Source organism: Ambystoma mexicanum, chromosome 3q (assembly GCF_040938575.1).
Source record: "Ambystoma mexicanum isolate Mex_15411 chromosome 3q, UKY_AmexF1_1, whole genome shotgun sequence".
Lineage (NCBI taxonomy): Eukaryota > Metazoa > Chordata > Amphibia > Caudata > Ambystomatidae > Ambystoma > Ambystoma mexicanum.
The window spans coordinates 796,568,197-796,593,249 of record NC_090926.1 but is presented as its reverse complement, the minus strand read 5'-3'; the positions used below and the strand labels follow the sequence as shown (position 1 = coordinate 796,593,249).

The 25,053-nt window shown below is 49.0% G+C and overlaps 1 protein-coding gene across 1 annotated transcript in view; it reads left to right on the top strand.

Moving 5' to 3' along the window:
* LRRC59 (leucine rich repeat containing 59) overlaps positions 1-25,053 on the top strand; it is a 162,919-nt gene that overhangs the window by 126,062 nt on the left and 11,804 nt on the right. The window contains exons 5-6 of the mRNA XM_069654878.1: positions 3,728-3,832; positions 4,620-4,692. Of these exons, the coding sequence (XP_069510979.1) occupies positions 3,728-3,832; positions 4,620-4,692 (178 nt within the window). The remainder of the gene's footprint in view (positions 1-3,727; positions 3,833-4,619; positions 4,693-25,053) is intronic.

Here is a 25,053-nt window from a genome sequence, read left to right as displayed (position 1 = left end):
GTTTTACTCACCTTTAAATGCATACTGCTATTCTAAATGTAGTATATGGTTTACTTACCATAAGCATTGTGTTTTTATATTGTGTTTATGCTCTATTTATAATGGTACTTACTTTTCTGAAGAATTCTCTTTGCCTGTGTATATAAAATAAACCTCTATGTTTACACTAAATCAGTGTATCCAGTGCTCTAGGGAAGATTTGGAAGCAGGAGTATTTTACTCCCTATTTTTTAAGGTTGAGAATAAAATAATTTTTATGGGAGTAAAAATGTAAGTCGAATTCCCAATGAGAGTATTTTATAAGCTAGTAAGAATGTTTTAACTGGAAAATGGAAATATTTCTGCAATAATTATTTCTTTGCACCTAGTTGTTGATGCACATTAAAATATATAGGTTTACTTCTTCGGATCGGGCCGTTATAATGGTAGTGTCTTCCTATGGTATTACGTGTACTACTTGTCCAAACATATCCTTGGAGCTGTGTGGGTGAACGCAGGGGCACACAATTTATTTCTATATGTCTGTTTGCTACTTTTTGTTGTGAGTATTTTTACTCCCTTTTTTATTTTCTTGGAGTAAAAAGGGCCGATTACTCCCCGCCCCTAAAACCCCTTATCTGTATGGCTGAGTGAGTATCAGTGTTTTTTGGACCATATGTATGCTACACGTTCTTTGTACCTTCCTACGGACCTCTTCCCTCCTAAAATAAGCCGGACTGCTCTGTCCACGCTACCAAAATAAGTAGTACAGGTCTATACTAAAGTTGGAGTTTACTGTATTGTTAGGGAGAATTCTCAAAAATGTGCTAATTCCCTTCACCTTAGAGACCCCCAGCAACTTTGCTGGATTTATGAGGACTTGATTTCTTTCCTGGAGAGAGTGTGAGCCTTTTTTTCCCCCCACTCTCATGTATTTTGAATATGTTTACTCTTGTGTTTTCTTTGGTTATGGAGTTTTAGACAACTCCATAGGCATCATCTCTTCATTTGTGTCACATAGCACCCTCAGTGCAGTGACACATGGAAGCCTTTTTAGGCTACCCCAATGTTTAAATACCTTCTCTGGGATAAACTACTGTTTCCCAGAGAAAGTAAAGTGAAATTGACTTTACTAGTCTTTTCAAATTCCTAGACCCAGCACACCCTATCTTACAATAGGGTGCTGGAGGGGTTACCTAGTATCCCCTATGTATAGAAACTCATGTAGCAGTCAAATGCTACTCTTTCCTCTCGAAATGGCTGGTGGTAGTGGTTTTATAACGAACTACCATGATTTTTCCCAAACGCGAACACCAGTAGTGTTAAATCGCGGGAGCCACGTTTTTCAAGATGCCGTCTGAGCCCCCTTTGTTTAAAGAGGTCCCAGTCTTCTTTTTTCAGCATTTCTTTTTGGAAAGGTCCTTCTAGAGTTTCTCTGCACGCTAAACCAGGTTTGGTCCCTTTGTTCCTACGCCTTTGGCGGGCTTCAGGACTGAAGACCGTCCGGCGCCCGAGTGTCTAGGGTGGGCAGGAAGTGAGGGAGGTGCCCGAAACTCCCTGCGCTTAGTCTCCTAGGAGACGCAAATGCACTCTGGCGTGATTGGCTGGCTGACTGTCCGGCGAGGACAGCCACACTGCTGGGTGAGTGGCAGCTAGGCTGGAATGAATGGGAGAGAACTGAATAAAAGGCAAGTCTCTTGGCTTGGAAGGCAGAGTCGACCACTGGAACGAAAGAACCGAAGATGAGCTTGAAGAGGGCGGATGCTGCAACTCCTGGACCGTTGGTTTGCCCGGTGAAGCCCTGCTGCAGGTCCGAATCACCAAGTTCATCTCGACAGAGAAGCCCTGCAAGGACAACTTCTCCCTTTTTAGTTGGTGGGACCAATCAACTCGACCCGTAAGCCACCTGGATACCATTAGAGCTGGTTGTATTTTCCTAAGAGCGCTGCAGGAATCCGAATAACCAGGGAGAGGGAGACCAGTTTGTGTGCTTGACTACAGCTACTGGAATTGAAGATTTGCCATTTGACAGTTTTTTGACCAGTCCCAGTGCAGTGCAGGAGTCCCCCAACGTCCTCCCTCTTGTCCCCACGACTAAGGCTCAGGACCAGCAAGATCTGCAGGAACTGAAGTCTTCAGCTGCATCTTTTTCTTCATTGTAAGGTACTGTGAAAACCCGACGAGATAACTTACTCTCACTGCGAAAGTGCTTGAAACTTTGGCAACTTGCAGGCCTAGTCAGCTTGTGACCCAACGTATGAAACTTTCTTTTACGAACTACTTCTAAGAACTTTGGCAAAGACTTTTCTATTTAACTACCAGAACTGCTTTATCCTATACAAGACTTTAGCCTATTGACTTTGGCCTAACCTATTGCATTGAATTGACTCCCCTGGTGAACACAAAGTATTTGCACTCTCTAAGAATAACTGTAAGCTTCTTTTTATTAATTTATGCCTTTTTGCTCCTACTTCAAAGTACTCTGAATGCCATTTTGCTCCTCCTTCAAAGTAGTTTAAATTCCTCCGAAACGTACAATGTAAAGTACTGAAGTATATTTTTGTGTGAGATATCTTGCCTCCTTCTAATGAATGTTTTATAACTGACTTGAAATAAATTATAAGTGTCTTATCAAGAAACTTTGAGTGTAAGAGTCTGTTTGAATACTTGTGATTGTAGACCTCTGTGTAACATCATTACAGCTCACATTCCCCTCTTGAGATAAGCCTGGCTGCCCAGCAACGCTACCAAAACTGTGTGGTACAGACTTATACCAAAGGTTGGTTTTGGTTACACCTGTAGTCCTAGTTGTGTGTAGTGGTCCCAAAGGGTACTGCATACAAACTTTGCCTAACACGTATTGCTTAAGGTATAGTTTTATAAAGCCCCCTGCAGTGGACTTTGGAAAAACTGTCCTAACAGCTGGGGCCTCAGTCAGACTTCCGAAACTCAGCGGACCAACTGCTGGATCGCCAGTCACAAGTAGGGGAACCAGAAGGATTAAATCTCCTGCTGAAATTAAACTTTGCTTCAATTTACCAGTGGCATCTCTTAACACCTCCCACCCTTGTTTAAAATTTAAGCTGAGTGGAGCATGGGGGTTGCTTGCTCTGCAGACAAGTCTTTCACTGGCAGAAACAAAACATTTGTAAATACCATTACAGATATGCTGGGACTGGTGTCTGAGAGAAGATGTTTACGCTCCTTTTGTCGATCAGAAACAAAGATCCCAATACTCCACGGTGACCAGAGAAAGATGCACTTCCTGCAAACAATGGGATTCCTGAAAGATCTCCAAAAGAGGGCTAGTGCAAATGCTGCATGCATGAATAGGGTGTTTTTGAATACGTTATTCAAACTCCTATACACTTCATGACCTGCAGTCTTTAATCCCCAACCTTTTGGAGCATGTATGTAGTGCTTCAGAGTTGCTGAATAAATAGAAGAATGAGGGAGGAAGACTAGTCAATCCTAGTTTAAAATAAAAGCTAATGAAAAATATTTAGGTTGCAAGATGGGTTGTTCGAAAGAGTAGGCCAAATGTATACCAACGTTATGTGGAGAAAAGAGGGTGGGGCAGAGAATGGGATGGCACTGCATTAATAGTAGTTTGGGCTGCGACATGCATTCAGATCAAGACTGTGTTACATATTGGATGTCCTAGATATATGAAGAAAAGGGGCATAGGATGTGCAATTGCAGTGGTGAGCATGTAGGGGCATCACAAACCTCCATCTTTCTCTTCCAGAGTTTGAAGTGGCTGGACCTGAAGGACAATCCTCTGGATCCAACTCTTGCCAAAATAGCTGGTGATTGCCTTGATGAGAAGCAATGCAAACAGTGTGCCTCTGCGGTATGGAGTGAATTTTGTTTTGCTTTTTTTTTTGCTTTTTTTTGTTTTTTTTTTGGGCACCCGGTGGGCATTTTTTTTTTAATCAATTGTATGCCACTGTAATATAGCCAGGATCGAACTTTCATGTTTTGCTTTGAACAGTTAGCGGCCTCTTTTAGGCTAGTTCATGTTATAGTTGGTCTGCCCAAGTCCACTTTCCCCACCAGTCTTTTCAGCCTCCCAACTTTATTACAGTCATGTACGTTATATTAATATCCCATTCACTGTGAGGATCCCTTATATCGTGTTCTTTTTGTCTGTTCTGATATCACGTTTGGTCATTTAAATGTTGATCTCACTGTCAGACTGTCCTGTCCTGCGCAGCTTTCCCTCTCCATGTCTTTCCTGTTGCCTCCCCTCTCCATGTCTTTCCTGTTCATCTTGTTCTATCGAACTTGTTTGCCAAGTTTGTCTTTTGTGTTGCTCAGTTTCATGTGCACCAAGCTCCCATAGTAAGAGCAATTATGCAGAGTAAGGACCCACTTCTTGTTGAGCTTCCATTCTCGCTCCGTCTCGTCTGTCACACCTTTTCTGCAGCTCCTTGTTTGCTCAGCTTCTTTTCTCTGTTGGGCTCGCGCTCTCGTCCTGCTGAATTACTCTTCCCCGTCAAGCTTCCATGATCCATCACTCACACATTTTTTACTTGCACTGCTTTCTGTCTTGCTTCATTTTCTCGGGCTTGTAGAGCTACTGTTTTACTTTGTCTCTGTGCATCTTTCTTGTCCATCTCATACCTCTCTGCTTGCAGGTTCTACAGTACATGAGGGCAATCCAATCTGAGCAAGATCGTCAACGGCAGCTGCAACTTCATGCACAGAGAGGTAGGCGCTGATGTGTAACCTCCTTGCAGGTACCTTTGGAGGAATGGTTCTCACCTTTTCCCAATTTGATCGAGATAATGCGCTAGGATGCCCAAGTCTCTGCAAATCGGAAGTGTTGTTAACCCTTTCTTTTTATACATGTCTGTCCTGCCACAAATTAAAGCAAACTTGTTACAATTGATCAATTCTAAAGACTCAGCAGTGTTTGTCTTTAGAATTGAATGTTCTCACGGCAGCACCATCTCCCTCTAGATGATGATTCCAGGGCAACGAGTGTCTGCAAGTAGCTTGAGGTGGCAGGTGTTAAATTATTGCAGCCAGGGCATTGAGACTCAACAATGTCATAAAAAGGAAACCTGTGCCATGGAAAAACACACGTTGGCAAAACCAACAGATTGTGTAGACATGGCAAATGCACTTGCCAGGCACGGCCATAGTGGTATTAACTGTCCATTGATGGTAGCAGGTGAAAATGGTGCGACTACCTAATAGCAGTGCCTGGTAAATGCCTAATCCTTTCACACAAGCCAAAACTGTTGGCTTTGCCAATGCTTGTTTTACGAGTGCTTAAATGAAGGACTCGAGTGGATGAAGCCATGCCTGGTTGACCTTTCTATTACACCAGTAGCAGGTTTACATCTCCAATTAAGTCATTAACTCTCAGAAGACTGCTTTGAAAAAACACTGGTAGGCACCTTGAGTTCAAAGTTTGATGGCAAGGCTTGACTAAAGCGAGTGTAAAGAGTTCCCGTGAGGAGGAGTTTTGGGAGGGGAAGAGCAGGAACTGGGTGGGCATGGCCATAGGGATTAGCAGGGTCATGGGAAGTCAGCGGGTGGGAAAATAACCATACACCTACAAGCTGTGTGCCCCATATATGCCATTTCTCCCCATCTGTACTCTAATGCAATAGTTTTAGCTTGCAGGTGTCACAAGTGACACGTAGCAGCCTAAACTAAAAAAGGGGGCTCAGAGTACATAAGGTTGTGATGCTACATAGGAAAGATATTACTAACATGTTTTCTTAGATTTGTGGCAGGATACAGGCACTGTTTAAAGAATTAAAAAGGGAGGGTGAATCATTCCTTTAGCTGCAAAAATACATCCAAACCACAGTTCAGGGTTAATTTGGAAAATGCCTTTTGCGAAGGGGAGTACAAGTTTCTCACACTAGTGGTCCTTAATTCATTGCCCCGTACTCATGGGAAGTTCTGGTTCCAGGAAAATGGACTAAAAATAGAATAACAAGATCCCTTACACCTCATGATCACTGAAATCTGGCCTGGTGTATAGATTTTTGGAGGCTAGTTATAGTGAACAGGAAGCTCTGAGAGTTCAGCCAAAACCGAATCAAGGTAGCAATTGAGAGCAGTCAAGGTTTAGTCTCAGGAGAGTGGGATCAGCAGCACTTAATGAGTCTACACAGAATAGCACACAATAATTCAATTTAGACGGTTATGAAACTAGTTATTTATTTTAGGCCTTTAGAACACACTGAAAAATGAAAATCGCAGGTAGTACTATCACACAATAGTCTATGATAAAATCACCAGTAGGTCCATCATCAAATAACTTAACCAAGCAAGGCAGGTAAGTAATGTAGATGCAATAAAATTAAAGGTACCAGTCAAAAGTGCATTATCCTAACTGGAGTCCAAACCCGAAAATGAAGGTCACAGGGTACAACACAATGCTTCTCACATGTATGAGTTCTCTTTAAAAAGGATGCAATGGGCTTTTAGTGGTGATTAGTTTCAAACTAATTAAAAGTTCAACAACAATTTACCAGGAGAAGAGCAAGTGCTCGCCTTTCTTCCAGACCCAAGTCTAACCCAGTGGCAGGCTACCCAACACAGGTTTGAATACCAAAGGTGAGTGGATGGGAGGCAAAGGGACTTGCTCCCAATGCAATCCTATGGAGGACAGGCACACTGATGTTTACCACCCAAACCCTCTCCCCCCAACCCCAAGCCTCTAATTTTCACTTGCAGTACCCCGGGGCCGATTGTCTCCCAAGTTAATGTTATGAACTATGAACTATACAGAAAGGAGGTGCTCCCCCCCCACACCCAGCCTCAGCTGGCCATGTTGAACGAGGCATACGAAAGGGAAGATTGCCAGAGTCCTTGAGAGAGGCGATTATTATACCATTCCCCAAACCCAATAAACCGGGCAAAGATTACGGATCATTTAGACCACTGTCAATGCTCAATCAGGATAGTAAAATGCTTATGGCGGTACTGGCAAACAGGATCAAACTAAATATTTACAAACTAATACACCCGGACCAGACTGGGTATGTCCCACACAGAAATATAACTAACAAACTCAGGCCACTACACCGAGTCATAGAACACACAAAAGGGGACACATCGGAAGTCGCAGTTGTATCACTAGACGCAATTAAAGCATTTGACTCAGTTAAGTGGCCATGGCTGATGGCAGCCTTGTCCAGTTATGTAATAGGACATGGGTACCTTAAATGGGTCAAACTGCTATACAGCGCACTGCTAGCCAGAGTAAAAACGGGAGCAACAATATCGGAAAGATGGCAACTTAGTAGGGGCACTCGACAAGGATGCCCGTGGTCACCCATGCTGTATATATAGGCATTAGAGCCCCTGGCGATATACCTTAGACAACAGTATGACATGATAGGGATAAACATAAAGAGATAATTGCACTTTATTTCCTTGTACGCTGACGACATGCTGTTGTATCTACAATATCCAGAGGAAAACCTCCAATATTTCCTGGAAGTAATGGAACGATTTGCGGCAATGTCGGGCATAGCGGTGAACCCGAGAAAATCAAGTATATTCCACTTGGGCAGATATGTTGGGATTCCACGGAAGAAATTGCCAGTCTTACAAATACCGTGGGAGGTCAATACATTTAGGTACCTAGGAATAGACATCTGCCATGCAGTAGAGGAAGAGCACGAGCATAACACTGAGAAGGCAGTCAAGAGCATTGAGCATAGCATGAAGTTTTGGGTAAAGCTCCCTCTAGCGATGATGGGAAGAGGGGCAATGCTGACAATGGTGGTCCTACCCAGATTGTTGCATTATTTTGGGACTATACCGTAATCGATACCAAGAAGATTCTTTGACAAAGTGCACAGTATGTGCAAGGGGGTTTCTCTGGCATGGGACGAGGAGCAGGGTCGCCCTCTGGAAGTTGCAAAATGCGTATGAAAAGGGAGGTATAAACTTTCCAAATTTCAAAATCTTTTATTTAGCGAGCCAGCTACAATACGTGGCAAAATGGCTATCAGAAGACCCAACCTCAGAATCTAGATTGTTCAGAGGGGACTGTGCCCCATACTTCTTAAAAGAAATCATATGGCTGTCCAAACCAGACATGCAAGAGCGCCCAAAGATTATGATATTGGGGTGGAGGATGTGGCGCAAGGCTTGCCAGATGTTGGAAAATCCGACCCTGTGTTCTCTGCAAGTCCCACTGGTTGTACTGGCAGAGAAAGAGGTGCAGTTAATAAAGACAATCAGGAAACACTGGGAACCGGTGGGAATAGCGACAATAGGTAATATATGGCAGGGGGGGGGGGAGAGATAAAGGAATTTGGGACGCTGGTGGAGGGAACTGGGTTACATACAGGACAATATATCACAGGGTGGTCCAGTGTATTAAAAACAAATTCTCAGAAATAGTATTGGATGAACAGCCGGACACCACCATAGAAGTGATATGATGTAGCAGAGGGAGGGCATGAGATATCCAGAATATATGAGCTGAAGAGGTCGAAAGTGGTATAGGAAGTGGTCCAGCTACGACAGGATTGGGAAGGAGAGGTCGGTGCCCTGATTGATGGAATGTGGGAGCAGGCCCAAGGGTACCACAAGAAAGTGTCAAGGAACGCGAGGTTACAGCAAATACAACTGTATATAACCCACAGGGCTTATGACACCCCAGAAGATAGCTAAATTCAGCAATGCAGGAAGACAGGTATGCCCCAAATGTGGCGAGGAAAACGCAGGATGACGCAAATGTTCTGGGCGTGCCCAGAAATAGAGACATTTTGGGGAGAAATAGCCCACAGGTTGGAGGAAAAGGGGATTAAATTAACGGTTGGGATAGCGTGGGCAAGTCTGCTTGGGGCTTTCCCAAGACAACGTAAAGTCAAACATGTAAGCAAACTAAAGGATTTGGCATATATATTGGCAAAGCGTAGGATCGCCATGGGACGGAAGAAGTGTCAGACCTAGGATTGAGACATGGTGGAAAGACCTCCAGAAATGGGCGGAAGCTGAAACTGTAGTATGGCAGGATGCTAGTACCAAGAAGCAGAAACCCTGACAAGCTGGAGACACCTAATAGCCACGCTATTTGGGTCTACGCAAGATTGGTCAAGTGACCGGGACCCGGAGGAAAACACTGGGGAAGGAAGCCCTTTGCAAACTGCAGAAGTAGATTGTGAAGAGATGTAGGCTTGGGGGGGAGGGATGGGAAAAAGGGAAAAGCAGCCAACAAGAACTAAGTTGTACAAAATTTGATTGATTATGATATGTATTGTAAGTTTGGTTGTTTTTTGACGTTTGTTTTGTTAAAAAATTAATGAAAAATGTTTTTTAAAACAGTCTGATTTTCCCAGATGTGGTTATGGTTCATCTTGGGGGTCGCTGGCGGCTCAATCTTCCACTCTTTATTCCGGTGAGAGGTGCCCAGGCGTTGCAGGTTTAAGGATTCTTCCGGTTGGTGCAACTGCAAGATCCAACTCCTGTCAGCGAAGAAACACAGAATCCAACCATTCAGAACACGTCACAAGATGGATGCTGGAGATTTCCAGCGAGTCACTGTTTGTAGGCGACAAAAGGCTCCTCCCAATCTTTGTCACAATAGCTGCCCCAGGACAGGTTCCCTTGAAGATGAAATTCGGGGAGAAGGCAACTTGAGACACAAGCTGTCAACTACTAAAGTTCCGCACTTTAAGACAGATTGGTGACGGTCCTGGAAAGTTAGCTCACAGCCCGAGCTGATCATTCCACCGGGCAGTCCAGGGGCACTTCTGTTGAGCTGGATCCTCGAAGTTGTCAAAACTAGTTGGTCCCACTAGTCCAAGGACTGAAGCACTGCTCATGTTCTTCTGAGATCAGGCAGAGGAGCAGGGCTTCACCGTGCCGTACACTGATTGGAATGCCGGGCTACTTCAGTCGTCGTTTTCTGGTCAACGGGCTGCTCTTCTTTGAGAGATTCTTGGTTCAAACATAGATCTGAAGAAATGCTGCAGGCGTCGTCCTCTTATCCACAATCCGAGCTGGAAGCAAGTCCAAGCCCACCAGTGGCATTGGACAACTACTGGTTTTACGTCTGCCGCAGTACTAGACTTTCTGGCATCAGTGGTGTGGACTGCGACTAGACAGACCCAGCCCCCTTCCTGGGCCGCACACACACAAAGGCTCACTAGCACGCAAAATCAGCAGTGTGTTTAAGTGCATGACCTTATAAGGACTTTCCTGACCTGAGAGGGCACGAAGAAGGCCAAACTACAATATGACCAATGTACAAGGGAAACTCTTGTGGCACAGCCTTTGGGGGGTTTATAGTCATAATGTCGACAAAAAAATGTCGACAGACAAAAATGTCGAAAAAATAATGTCGAAAATAATAATGTCGACATTCTATACTTTTAATGTAAAAAGTCATAATGTCGAAAAAAAAGTCGACATTTTTTTTTTTGACATTATGACTATAAACCCTTAAAACTATCAACACCTCACCCAACACCCCCCTGCCACCCCCCCCCACACCCCCCAACCACCCTTTCACCCCTCATACTCAACACATACCAATTATTTATTTATTTATTTATTTATTTATTCAATAATTAAATAAATAAAAATTGTATTTACTATGGGGGGGTCCCCCCCCAACCCCCCCTCACCCAACACCCCCCTGCCGCCCCCCCACACCCCCCAACCACCCTTTCACCCCTCATACTCAACACATACCAATTATTTATTTATTTATTTATTTATTCAATAATTAAATAAATAAAAATTGTATTTACTATGGGGGGTCCCCCCCCAACCCCCCCTCACCCAACACCCCCCTGCCACCCCCCCACACCCCCCCAACCACCCCTCATACTCAACACATCATATATATATTTATTTATTTATTTATGCATACACTAAATTAATGTCGAAAAAATATCGAATAATGTCGACATTTTTGTTTGTCGACATTATTGTTTTTCGACATTAATTTGTCGACATTTTGACTGTCGACATTATTGATGTCGACATTATGACTGCACACCCCTTTGGGGTACTAGTCAATTTTTACGAGCCATTCGCTATAAACGCTAATGTGCACACTAAAAATAATGCAAAAATTGGAAAATGTAACTGCTGCCACCAGCTTGTCTTTAGGCGCTGTAATGAATCAGGAGTAAGACTTGGACACAAGGGCATTATGTTGATTGCTATAGACTTTTATTGAGATAAAATGGGTTGGAAAAATACCTATCTCGCCCTATCACTGAGGGGTTTCCCTTCTTCAACGAAACTAAGGATGTCAACTGAGAATGTCCAAAAGTAAAATAGGTTTCCGTCCTGGGTCTGAAATCCTAACCTGACCCTTACATCCTAAACCTATGATAACATGAAATGAGATATAGTCTCTCGTGAGCAATCGTGGTTCTCTCCACCCTTTCAGCACACAGTTCCAAAGTGAAAAGGTGCAAAAAGAAACAAAGTAATCAAAGTTTAACAGTCCTCGGGCGGGGGGTCTTCCCATCCCCTGAGTTTCTCAGCCACAGTTCCTTTTCTCACAGATTTACAGTTCTGCGGTCCAGGGGGTATGGTTCCCTTCCCCTAGACTTCACACTCAAGGGGCTTCCAGTCCAAACACCATAGCACAAATACAATTACTGTCCAAGGGGTTTTGATCCCTTCCCATGGAGTTTCCACATTGCCAAGAGGTTGTTTCCCTTTTAATTCTGACAGTTCTCTTATGATTGGGGGCAGGTCCCAGACTCTCAATTACAGTGCCTGGTATTCTCTCCTGCCAGGACCTTCACTTTAGACTTTCTCCAGTAATGTCCCACGGGCCCTACTTCCCTATTTGGGGCTCCCCAACATTCATATATTGTTTCTTTTCGTATGTGGTATAACCTAGTAAGCGCCCCAATGTCCCAGGCCCTCTGCATGGGCTCACTGTTTCTCAGCGGCAGCTTCGGTATCCTTTGTGTCTCCCAACCTGGTCTGGCAAATGCCTTGCTCATCCCTTAGTCTCTGCTACGCCTCTGACAGCGCTCAGCATCCCACATAGGACACATCTATACCTAGGGGAATCTTATATGTACATCTTTTGATGATTGGAAGATCTGCTTTAGCGTCCTCCATTGTATTTTAATCTGGGCAAAGTTAATTGACATACTTCTACCGTTTCCATGCAGAACCCTTGCATTCAAACAACTGACCACTGCTATGGTGTGCAGAGGTGCCACAAGGAACTCACACTGGAGTTTCCTGCAAGGTGGTGCTGTAGCACCCTAGGTTATCAGGGCGCCGTTACTGTTAATCACTTGGGTTTGACTGCAGGCTCTTCGTCTGGTCTGCATAATCCCTGAGGGGCAGCTGAGGTCAGAAAGTGTTTTTGCCGAGCTTGGACTGTAGCCTGCTTCACATGTGCTTATCTGGTTTTTCTTTTTTGGGTATTTATAATGAGCCTATAAGCAAATGTTTCAAGGCACAACAAGACTGGGTGTAAGATAGGGGGTGCGGGGAAATTCATATGACGACAATTAAACTAGGCCTTTTGACATTCGGATCGTGCTAGCGCAGTGTGGGTGGTCTGTAAATTTAGCAGGAAGCTCAAGTTAAAGCAAGGTTTAGCTTTACCGTGGAAGGAATTAACAATGGTGAATTGCCGTCAATGAGATCTGCTTTGTTGCAATATAGTCCATATGTATGAGAACTATTCTTCCTCCTTGCTTTCTTTTGCATTTTGACAAGATGGCCTTGCAATTTGGTAGAATTTCTTCATGTTCTACAGTTGCAAAATTCTATTAAAATAGGAACAAGTTACTTACCTGTAACTGTTGTTCTCCAGCATGGGTCTGGCATGGATTCACATGCTCATGAATATTCCCCGTCGTCAGGCTGGGAATCCTCGGTAAAGAAAAAACCAGTATCAGTTTCGTTTCTGATCTGTCTTTCGTAGTAATAACCAATCACTGGTCTCTGCGTCATACTGACCACAGCCAATGACTGCCCTCTACCTAAGCACCGCCTCTGGCAGCCATCTTCAGATTTGGAAGCACGTGAAGTGGCAGTATGACCAAGTGAAGAGCCGCAGAGGGGTAGGCGGGAGGGTTCGCATGTGAATCCATGCCAGACCCATGCTGGAGAACAACAGTTACAGGTAAGTAACTTGTTCCTTCTCCAGCATGGGGTCTGGCATGGATTCACATGCTCATGAATAAAGAATACATAGCAGTACACACATGCACAACCACGGGAGGTGGCAAAGGCTCAACATTAAGCATCACATCAACTCAACATTAAGCATCTTACCTCCTCACCAGGCTCACCTCAGGCGAACAGGTTGCGCAGCACTGCTTGGCCGACCCTGGACTCCTCCCTGGAATCCCGGTCGACGCAGTAGAATTTCGTGAAGGTGTGCGTCGACCTCCACGTAGCAGCCCTGCATATGTCCAGCAGGGGCACACCAGATAGGAACGCCGTGGTAGCTGCGATCGCTCTGGTGGAATGGGCTCTCGGACGGCCAGGCAGCGGTCGGTTTGCCAACCGGTGACAGCACATGATACAGCCGGAGAGCCATCTGGAGATGGAAGCCTTCGAGAGAGCCTTCCCCTGATTGACAGGTCCAAAGTTCACAAAGAGTTGTGACGTCTTCCGAAAACCCTTCGTGCGGTCCACGTAGAACTTCAGCGCTCTAGCTACATCCAGCGAGTGCAAAGTCCTCTCAGCCGGCGACGGGAAGAACACAGGTAACACCAAGGGTTCGTTGAGATGGAAGTCCGACGGTACCTTGGGCATGAAGGAGGGGTGCGTCCTGAGCACTACCCTCGTGTCGTGGAAAGTCAAGTACGGGGCCTTGCAGGAAAGGGCCTGGATCTCTCCCACTCGTCGTGCGGAGGTGATGGCCACAAGAAAAGCTGTTTTCCACGATAGAAACTTCAACGGGGCCGAGTGCAGAGGCTCGAACGGAGGTCCCATGAGCTTGGTCAGCACCACGTTGAGCTCCCACGCCGGGGCCGGAGCCTTCACCGGCGGGAACGATCTGAACAGTCCCTTCATGAACTCTTTCACCAGACGATGAGACCACAAGGACGTCCGCCCCGTGGTTCTGGTGTATCGGGAGATCGCAGCAAGATGAATCTTGATGGACGCGTGTGCCAGACCAGCTTTGGCCAGCGTCAGCAGGTACGGCAGTACTTGGGGAGCCGTAATCCGTAGAGGGTTAATCTTCTGTGCGTGGCACCAGACAGAGAACCTCCTCCATTTGTGTCCGTAGCATTTAAGAGTCGAGGACGCCCTGGCCTTTGCAAGAACCTCTCTGCAATCGGCCGGTATGTCGTATCCTCCAAACTCTAGCGCTGCAGGAGCCAGGCCTGCAAGTTCAGCGACTTCGGGTCGTGGTGGAGGATGGCGCCTCCTTCCCTGGAGAGTAGATCCGCGTCCGCCGGCAGCTTGATCGGCGGGGACGCTGACAAGTCCAGAAGGTCCGGGAACCATATCTGCCTCGGCCACGCAGGTGCGACGAGGATCATCCTGCACCGTGACCTCTTGAGCTGGTTGACGAGCCGGATTAGCAGAGGCAAGGGAGGGAACGCGTAGAGGAACAGGCCCTCCCAGGGGAACGAGAAAGCATCGCCCATGCTCCTCGTCTGGGGAAACCTGCTGGCGAACCTCCGGCACTTGGTGTTCGTCGCCGTCGCGAACAGGTCGATCTGGGGTGTGCCCCACCGTCGGAAGAGGCGATCCACCAGATCCTGCCGTAGTTCCCACTCGTGGCACGAGCGCAGCTCCCTGCTGAGTGAGTCGGCGATGGTGTTTTTTATCCCTGCCAGATGAAACGGCACCAGAAAAATCCCTTGGCCGACGGCCCAATGCCACAGGTCCTGCGCCTCCTTGGACAGCGCTGGGGACCTGGTTCCGCCCTGTTTCCTGATGTAAAACATGGTGGTGGTGTTGTCGGTGAAGATCCTCACCACCTTGCCCTTGAGGGACGGAAGGAAGGACCTGAGGGCCCAAAACACTGCACGGAGCTCCAGGACGTTGATATGCAGGGACTTCTCCGTCGGGAGCCAGAGTCCCCTTGCGTGCAGATTTTCGGTGTGTGCTCCCCACCCTTCCAGGGAGGCATCCGTGGTCACAGTCTCCTGGTGGGCTGGGGTCTGGAAGTCCATGCCCGCCGTCAGATGCGCGCGGGTGCCCCACCACCGTATCGCTCGTCGGAAACTCTCGTCGAGCTTGATCCTTTCCTCGAAGCTGCCCTTCGTCTGGATCCAGCGCGCATCCAGGAATTCTTGCAACGGGCGCATCCGGAGCCTGCACATGGGAATGAGGTAGATGCAGGAAGACATCATCCCGAGGAGGGACTTGATGGACCTCACTTTGGCCGCGTCGGCCACCAACATCCGTTGCACCTTGCCCAAGATGGTCCTGGTCCTCTCCTCCGACGGGGAGGCCAGAAGGGACACTGTGTCGAGCCTCGCTCCCAGAAACAGTGCGACTTGCGCGGGCACCAGGTGGGATTTGGCGTAGTTCACGGAGAATCCCAGGTCCGTGAGGAGTTGGACGGTCCTTGCCGTGTGGACCACGGCGAGCTCCCTCGTCTTGGCGCGGATGAGCCAGTCGTCCAGGTAGGGGTAGACGTGAATCCCCTTGCGGCGCAGCTGCGCCGCCACCGGTGCGAGGCACTTGGTGAATACCCTGGGTGCCGACCGTAGTCCGAAGGGAAGGGCTTTGAACTGCTAATGACGCCCTTGGACCACGAATCTGAGGAATTTTCGGTGCCCCTTTAGGATGGGAATGTGGAAGTAGGCATCCTCCAAATCCAACGACGATAGGAAGTCTCCTTCCTCCAGCTGACCCAGGACGTGCTGGAGGGTGACCATCCGGAACTTCTGCGCCTTGATGAACTTGTTCAGACGTCGCAGGTCTAGGATGGGGCGCCATCCTCCCGTCTTCTTCTTCACGAGGAAGTATCTCGAGTAGACTCCGGAGCCCCGAAGCCTCTTTGGGACGAGTTCGATGGCGCCCTTTCTGAGCATCGCCTTTACCTCCAGGAGAAGTTGAGGGACGTGAAGTTCTTTCCTGGCCACGGGGGGGGACGCGCGGGCACCTTCTTTGAAACTCGAGCGCGTGGCCCCGGGCCAGGGCGTCCAGCACCCAACGGTCGGTGGAGATGGACTCCCACACGCTGACGAAGCCCGCCAGCCGGCCTCCCACCGGGGTGCTTCAGTGGGGGCCCGACCCCACGGCCGGTTCAATCCTGCTTGGACGCGGCCTTGCCGCCTTGACCTCCTTGGCGACGACGGCGGGGTCCGCTAGACTTGCCTCGTCCTCTGTAGGCCTCTTGCGACGACGAGCGGGCCGCTTGACGGTAGGAAGCGAAACCGCCGCCGGAACCTTTGGAGGCGCCCTTGCCTCCGCCGCTCCGAAAGGGCGTCCGTCGTTGCTGCAGGACTCCAAGGGCCCGGGCCGTCTCAGTATCCGCCTTGATGGCCTGAAGGGAATCGTCCACTGTCTTGCCAAACAGGTTGTTCCCGTCGAAGGGCATGTCCAGGACTCTGGTCTGGACGTCCTGCCGGAAGTCCGTAGCTTTGAGCCATCCACGACGTCGAAGGCAAACGCCGTTGCCCAGCTGGCGGAACCCAGTGTCGGCGATGTCCGTCGCCACGGTGATGGCGTGGTCCGAGGCCACCTCACCTTCCTGCAGGATCTCCAGGGCCTCCGCCCTCTTGTCGTCCGGCAGAAAATCCAGCAGGGGAGCTATCTTGTACCAGAGCTCCCTGTCGTAGCGGGCCACGATAGCCAAGGCGTTGGCCGCTTTAATCGTCGTCGCTGCCGACGAGATGACTCTACGTCCCATAGCATCCAATTTCTTTCCCTCGCCGTCCGGCGGGGAAGTCGATGTGGAGGCCGCACCCCCCCCCGCTTTCTTCCTGGCTGCCGCGGAGACGACGGAATCCGGGGTAGGCTGCGCCCGGAGGCATAGGGGGGCCGTGTCCGGGACCCGGTACTTTTTCTCGTACCGGTCTCTTCTAGCTGGTGTCGTGGAAGGGTTCTTGAGGAGGGAAAGGCCCTCATCCCAAATGTCGTCCAACAGAGGCACTGCGAGGACCGTCTTCCTCTTGGCCTCGCGCCGCTGATAAAGGAAGCCTTCCTTTTTCTTCTCCTCAGGGCAGAGTTGGAAAAGCTCGGAAGCCCTGGAGATCATGGAGTGGAAAGATCCGATCTCGTCGGGCGGAGAAGCCCTGGTGGGAGGCGACGACGGAATATCCTCGTCGTATGCCTCGTCGTCCGTACCCGTCGCTGCCGTGTCAGTCCCCGTATCATCCCCTCGGGTGGACGGGGAGGAGGGCTGGACGGGGCGCGACGGTTGAAAAGGAGGTGGTGGATGGATCCTTCTTTTCTTGGTAGGGGGAACACCAGAAGGTCCCGGTTCTGGATCCCCCGACGGGAGAGGTTCCTCCGTCGGTAACGGTAGCCTCGTCCTTATCTCGGAGCATAAGGACTGTATGGCCAACAAAATGGCCGCCGAGTTGTCTTGCGGCGCTGACAGAGGGGAATCCGACGGGCGAGCAGGGGCCCCGTCGGTATCCTCGACGATGTCGTCGTCACCTGCGTCGGGGTCCATTCCGACGGGCTGGCCTTCTTCCACGCCTAGGCCGTGGCTTAAGACCTCGATCAGCTCCTCTTCTGAGGTTGAGGCCGAATCTACGACGACGCCCTGCCCCCCCTTCTTCTTCCCCACGGAGGGTTTCACGGGGGTCCTATCGATGGGCACAAAAGAAGACTCCCTCCGAGGAGGCAGGGAGATTCTGGGCCCTGAGGTCGCCACCACTGGTGCAGCCTCCACAGGCTGAGCCAGGGCCGCCGCGACCGTTTCGATAGAGGGCTTGGTCGGATGGATCAAGGCCTTCACCACCTTAGGTGCGCTCACCGCCTTATCCTTGAGGGAGGGGGCACTGCCACGCTCCTCCTCTGCCTTAGAGCTCGACCGGGGCCTCTCCAGGAGCTTCGCCGGGTGCTCGGCCTTCCTCTTACCCGACCCAGAGCGTTGGCTCGTGGTTGATGGTGCCGGGGAGGGTGCGCCCTGCCTGGCGCCCGTAGAGCCCGACCGTTCGGCGCTCCCGGTGCCAGCGGACTCGCGGTGCTTGGCCTTATGTTGGGCCCCCGTCGCCGGGGCGCCCTCAAAGGTCTTAGAAGACCGCTCGGATTTCTTCTTCTTCTCGCCAGACGGGCTCTTACCCTCCAGCCAGTTGGCGAGACGTTGATGACGGTCCTTCATGGTCCGTTCCGACATGTTGCCGCAAAACGCACAGTCCTTCTCCACGGGCGTTTTGTCCTCATGAAGGCAGTAAAGGCAGAAAGAGTGTTCGTCCTCCTTAAAGACGTTCTGCAGCTGGCATCCAGGGCAGACCCTGAACAGCTTTCCGGGCGTCGAGCTTCCCTTCTCCTGGGCCATCTCCGAGACCGGGCCTGAGAAGCTTCTGGAGTCCTCCGAAGTGTAGCTCGACGAAATCTTCACCCTTGAGGGGCACAGACGAATCCGACACGGGTCCCCGTTGATTGGATGTAGGATCGGTGGAGCTTGAGGCTCTTTTGACCGAAAGAATCGAAGTTTTTGTGAAAAAGCGCGAAAAATAGCACTAACGCTCGAGAGCAATAGCACGAGGATCCCAACACATGAACGTGCGGTAAAAATCTGAAGATGGCTGCCAGAGGCGGTGCTTAGGTAGAGGGCAGTCATTGGCTGTGGTCAGTATGACGCAGAGACCAGTGATTGGTTATTACTACGAAAGACAGATCAGAAACGAAACTGATACTGGTTTTTTCTTTACCGAGGATTCCCAGCCTGACGACGGGGAATATTCATGAGCATGTGAATCCATGCCAGACCCCATGCTGGAGAAATGTGTGTTTCGCAAGACCATTTAGTGGGATAAGAAATAGGCATACAGTGCTTCATAGGTCTTGGATCTAGCACTGGCTTGCCTGCCCACCTTCTGCACCTTGACATCATTATGGCTGCCTCCGTCCTACCTTCTTTCTCTGCGTTCTTCCCATCAAGAGTAGATGGGTTTCACCAAAAATCTAAAAAGGAACATTTTGGTCATCACAAGCAATAATACATCATTGATCTCTGGCAATGTGCTTCACACGCTTTAACATGCAGTCACACCCCTGTACTCAAAATATCAACCACTGATCCTGATGTTCTTCAGATTAATTGTGGAACTTCTTGTGAACATGATGCCCTTGATACTGTTATCACAGCCATCAAATGGGCTACTCAGTAACTAAATCTGGTTTTAGCCTATGACGCAGCATGAAAACCCACCCCCATATGGGCCTTGGAGAGGCGAGGTTTCATGCCAGGGACTCGTGTGATTTGATCCTGCTCTACCTTTCTGCGGTGTCAATATTGCATTTCCTTAGATTGAATAAAGGATGACATTGGTGTTAATTGAAGTTCACTAAAAGGGTCATCTGGTTTGACCAGAAAAACTTCACAATAAATGGGGTAATCCTGAATTGAGTACCTTTTTTTATAATAAAAGGTTTACAGATGCTAGTCAGTGCATGATACATGCATCAGGAGAAATATAACAATTGTCAGAAGTACTTGAGCACTGAATATTTACATGATCCAGAGTAGAGCTAAGGACACAGGGGTTGAGGGGGAGGGGTAAGTGATGTTGGGGGCTTACATCATTCCAGCAGAGGAGCAAAAGGATGCACAGGGCAGGTGGGTGATGAGATTTAGGGGAGTTTTTGGAGCAAAGGTTGCACAGCAGGAAATAGTATTCGTCAATTGGAGGGCGAGAGCTGAGGCCAAGCGCATAAAGACCAGCAGTAGGGATTTGGAAAGAGACCAGTTTCACCTGGAGAAAGCCGACATGAAAGCGGCAAGAGATGAGCATGGTAGAAGTTATGTGCAGAGAGTCAATAACTAGGCTATATGTACACAGATGACACCCAGCTACACTTGTCCCCTATGAAAGCTCATGGATCCACAACTGGCCAATGACTCTCATTAACAAGCTGCTGCCAATCAATTCAAAATGGAGGTTCAGGTGTTGTGAAATGTTGACCTGGAACAGTTTGCCACCCACTAGTTTATCAACCAGCTTGGCAGTATGGTTTTCAGTTCTTTGCAGCTTGGTAGTCAATTTCTTGGATGAGCCTAATCTAACCAAGAATATTTGCTGTGACTTTGATTTCTGCCATATATTTCATTTTGTCAAACCAGTTGTAACATACTATTCAATGTGGACCTAGCAGCGCTTGCTGCATACTGCCGCAGTACATCTCTTGTCATGTTGAGTGTTAGATGGGGATTCTTTGCAGGTTGTCACAGATGGCCTCAAGAACATACCAACTCTCGAAGACGGCTCAAGGGTTTTTGTTAAAATGTTTAAGTAGGGTGTCAATGTATGTACCCCTCTCTCGTGGGCTTTGACCTCCCTACCCCAGGAATCCCGGAATACCAAGGTGGTCACTAGAGATTGTTAACCCCTACTGTCTAACATCTGGCTGGCTATTGGTGAGGGCCAACAAGCAAGCTTGTCATCGGTTTTACTCCCTCTGGGATGTTATAGGTCAATCCTAAACTGGGGCTCTACAAGAAAAACGGTCTCAAGAAGTGATGCCTGCTAGTGACCCATGCATCACTTGTTCATTACCTTTCACGCTGATCTTTCCTTCCTCCTACTCTCTTCCCACTCTCCCTCCGATGTTCTTCCATCTGCTACTGCTTTTCACTCTCCTCCCACTACCCTCTAATATACCCCTCCCTCGCAGTCACCATTTCACCCTTCTCACTTGCAATCCCACTTAGTCTCACTAACTCACCATACACACACAAACACACTCACACCCACGTACCACTTTCACTCATCAACCAATACCTCACCTTGCACAATCTCATTGTAATCTTTCTCTACTCTCTGCTGCACAGTCTTTCTTCCGCCTGGTCTTTCAGTCTGCCTGCTCCTCACTTGACCGCACCCAAAAAACACACACTACCCTGTTCTCTGCATCCCTCTTCATAGGCTTCCACTCCTCATCGTTCCTGGGGGCTCAACTCATTCCTCAGGCCAATCTCTATATTGCTCTTTTCCGTGGGTCTGGTCATACAGGTACGAGGTTTTAAAAATCTCTTAAGCTTCTACACAAACATGGGTCCGCCAGAGTTGTAATGGCAGCTTGTGATCAAAATGGTACATTTCAAAGTTTGTATTTGTATGCTATAAGAGTGCTGCTTGCCGGTCTGCAGTGCAACTTTCTCTGCCAGTTCAGAGTTCATCTCTGAATCTCGTTCGGGTAACTTGCAAGTTCCCTCCACCGCCACAAAGAGTTCTGGGCTCTGCAATCCTGCAATAGAAGAAAGAGAACACTGGCCAGAAAAGGGCACGGCAGTAAGGGGTGATAAGTGATACTAGCCAATTGTAGCCAGGCAGAGATGACTGACTGCAACCCTCGCAACTACTCCCTTGCCCTGCCTTTGGGGCAGGACTTCCTCTGCTAAACACCTTGGTAGGCCTCCTGCCTCAGGTTTGAGAGGGGTTCCCAACCCCGTCTGCCCCTCCCCCATGACATGTTCAGCGCCCTGACATGTCACAAGATTTTTCTGCAAACACCAACTACTACAACATAGGAACAGATTATGGTTTTATGGCTATCACGAAATAAGTCCGTCTGTCAGCAGACAAGGAGTTGACTTTGTTCGTCCATGACCATCGGTCTGGCTTCAGAGCAGCCAGAGGCATGGAAACTGCTCTCCTGAACACATATTAAGATCTGCTCACTAATCTTGACTCTAGCCTTCCTTCTGTCCTCATACTCCTTGACCTTTCCTCTGCCTTGGACACAGTCAATCAAGCCAATCTGATCAATCGACTGAGAACCTGGGCATCACGTATGAGGCCCTGGAGTGGTTGGCCTACTTCCTCCTGGACTGACCCTCCTAGGTACTACTTGGGTCTTTTCTCTCCACTACCTCTCTTTCCACCCGTGGTGGTCCCCCGGGCTCTATCCTTTCACCCTGGCTCTTCAGTGTCTACTTGGCCCCTTTAGCCCACCTGATCTCTATCTTTTGCTCTAACTTTCAATGTTATGCAGATGACACCCAGCTCTCTTTCAGGCTCTCCACAGCCTCATTTTCTCTTTCATTCCGGTGTATCTGCGATTCAGGATTGGTGCGCCTCCAATGATCTCTGCCTTAAGGTCAGCAAGACAGAACTCCTCATTGGGACCCCTGCTCCTGTTTTCCCTCTCTCTCTCTCTCTCTCTGGCTGCCCTCCTTGGGCTCTCTTCTTTTGCCTTCTTGGGAGGCAAAAAACCTTGGTGTCATCTTCAACTCCATTCTCTCCCCCCACATCACAGACCTTGCCAAAAGGCCCACTACCAGCTGCACCTCCTCAGAGGTATTCTTCCTTTTCTCATTTTCCGTCGGAATCTCACTGTCTCCAGAGCCCTGTTTAGCTCTAGGCTGGACTACTGCAACAACCTTCTATACTGCCTTTCTCTACTCTCCGCCCTCTGCAACTAATCCAGAACAGGACGGTTATATCTCTCCAGCCCTGAAATCTCTCCACTGGCTCCCGGTGGCTGCAAGGATCAAGTTCAAGAGCCTTGGCATCGCCCACAAGGCTTTCTGGGCTTGGGGCCCGAACTACATCCAACGTTTTCTTCCAAAATACCTTCCTTCTTTAGCCCTTTGCTCAGCTACTCTGAGAGTCAGAAGCTTCTCCAGGAAGAGAGTGGGGTTAGATTGCTCTCCTCTGCAGGTGCCTCCCTCTGGAATGGGCTCTGTGCCCCTCTCAAACTTGAGCCGGACCACATGAAAGCAGCTCAAGGCCTTCCTTTTCTCCTCTGCTTTCTCACTCTCTCCCCCCTGCTGACCTACCAGTCTCCTGCACCGACTGGTTGCTTGGCTACACTCAGACTACTGGGTGTATGAGGCTCCTCCATGATCAGCCTCCGCTGTACTGCCTCCAGCCTACCGCACACTTATGGGCTGTAACTGCTACCCACAGCCCCCTGCCTCCTTGCACTTATCCAGAGCAATGCTGCCCTGACTGCACTCCCCCTGCTTGCTTCCCCTGCACTTTACATCGCAGCACTTGCACGATCTGGATTACATAAGGCCTAGTAAGATTGATTCTCGTCTTCCCTCCCTTGTCTTGTTGCGTCTAGAAACACTTGTTCCGATGCTTGTTAATCTGCCTAGAATCACTTGCTGTGCATATCGTCTGACATCCAGTGGTAACCGCAGAGTATTGCATCTTGTTTTTCGGGGTCCGAAGGGGGACGTCGGCATAGGCGTGTCTGTAATACTATCCCTATCATGACATGTAGTATACCCAAAATCCCTCGAGCGCCGAGCTCTTCATAAAAGACATTGTTTAGCTTTATACCGACTTTGTCGGTTATTTCCCCATAAATCACTTTGACAGTGATTCAAGCAACTTCGGCGAAGACTGCAGGAAGTTTATATGGTGGTGGATTTCGCCACCTAATATCCGGCGGCTGAACCATCCACGTGGCCAGGCCCTCTGGCCGGCCTACACAGTAGGGAGAGTGGGGTCGGGGTGGCCATATCTTTCGTTATGTCTCTCCTCTTTCTCCCTCTAGGTCTGGTCATCTTTGTCTATACCTTTCGCTATGGAAAGGACACCAAAAAAAAGGGGGGCACTGATGATGACCAGACATCTGTGTCAGATGTCATCGACCTTGAGGCAGACGCTTCTACGTCTGCCATGCCTGTCCCTGACCCCCTCTAGGCCTGACGTAAGTTTCGCTTTGGGGACAACACCCGGCGACAAGGGCGTACAGAAACCACACAATAAGCACACAACCCCATCACCGATTTTGACGGTTCCGCCGAAAAAGGTGAAAGCGCCAACAGGACTGCTGAAACTGTCTACGGAATCCTCTGATCTGGTAGATCAGCAGCCTTCCTCACATCCGCAGCAGCGTCTTGCGACTGCGCATTCCAAAGTTAAGGGTGCTACCTCTAAATCGGGTTTACACACCGAAGCGCAATCATCTGAAGCTCCGGTGCCCCCTAAAGGCCCGAAACCTACTCCTATGCCTCCTAGCCTTCCGCAGGCAAAGTCTACTGCTAGGCCCTCTGCTGCCGCAGTAGGTGATAGATCTACTGATGATCCCAGATTCAGCGGAGATTGAGGAAAGTCTTGTGAGGATTACTTCGGCGGTCAGGCTTACGCGTAAGACACCATCAAAACAGATGGAGTGTGCCATGGACGTGTCTAAAGACACGCCATGGCACCCCAGTACTTGCGAAACATACGAGGACAGTCAAGAGCCTCTGTCCAACACCCTTGGGGACAAAATTCAACGCCAACGAGAGGACGTTTTTCCACAGTTTGCCCCTGCTGGTCCGTCTAAATGGACCAGGGAAATGTTTGAAGGGTGCATGGACCGTCTAGAAAGGATTGTCTCGCATTCAGAGCATCCTTCCCCTAAGAGAGCTCGTGAAGACCCTCTTTTAGTGTCGGTTCCAGGTTTCCCCGAAAATCTTAACTCTCAAGACATTTCAGCTTCTGTCCACCTTGAAGATGTGGTCCAGATGGACACTTACCAAGACATCTATGATGAGGAAGAAGACCCTTCCTAAAAGACTACCCTGGTGACCAGGCGGATGCCATGGGCAACTGGGAGGAGACCCAGCAAGTGGAGGCGGGGCCATGGGCGCTCCCTGCGCAAGATCAGGGCACTGATGTCCTATGCCTGGATTCCCCTCCTACCACTCCGGCCCGCCAGGCCTCACCTGTGGACGATCAAATGGCTTTCAATGCCATCTTAAGGAAGGCAGCAGAGCACTTTAAGATCACCACCCAGGAGGCGGTTCCCGAACAAGATTTTGTGGTGGACATTCTCAAAGAAACACCTCCCTCAAGCCATTCCTCTCCTGAACTTTGTTAAAAGAAGTTTGGCTCCCTTGCTGGTCACACCAGCACAGACCCGGGCAGTGAATCCAAAAGTGGAAAAACTATTTCGGCCAGCTCCTACTGACCCTCAACATATTAAAGGCCACGCCACCCCCGACTCCTTGGTAGTGACTACCACCCGGAAACGGGCAGGGTTACCCCTTGCTACGGGGGAGGCACCTCC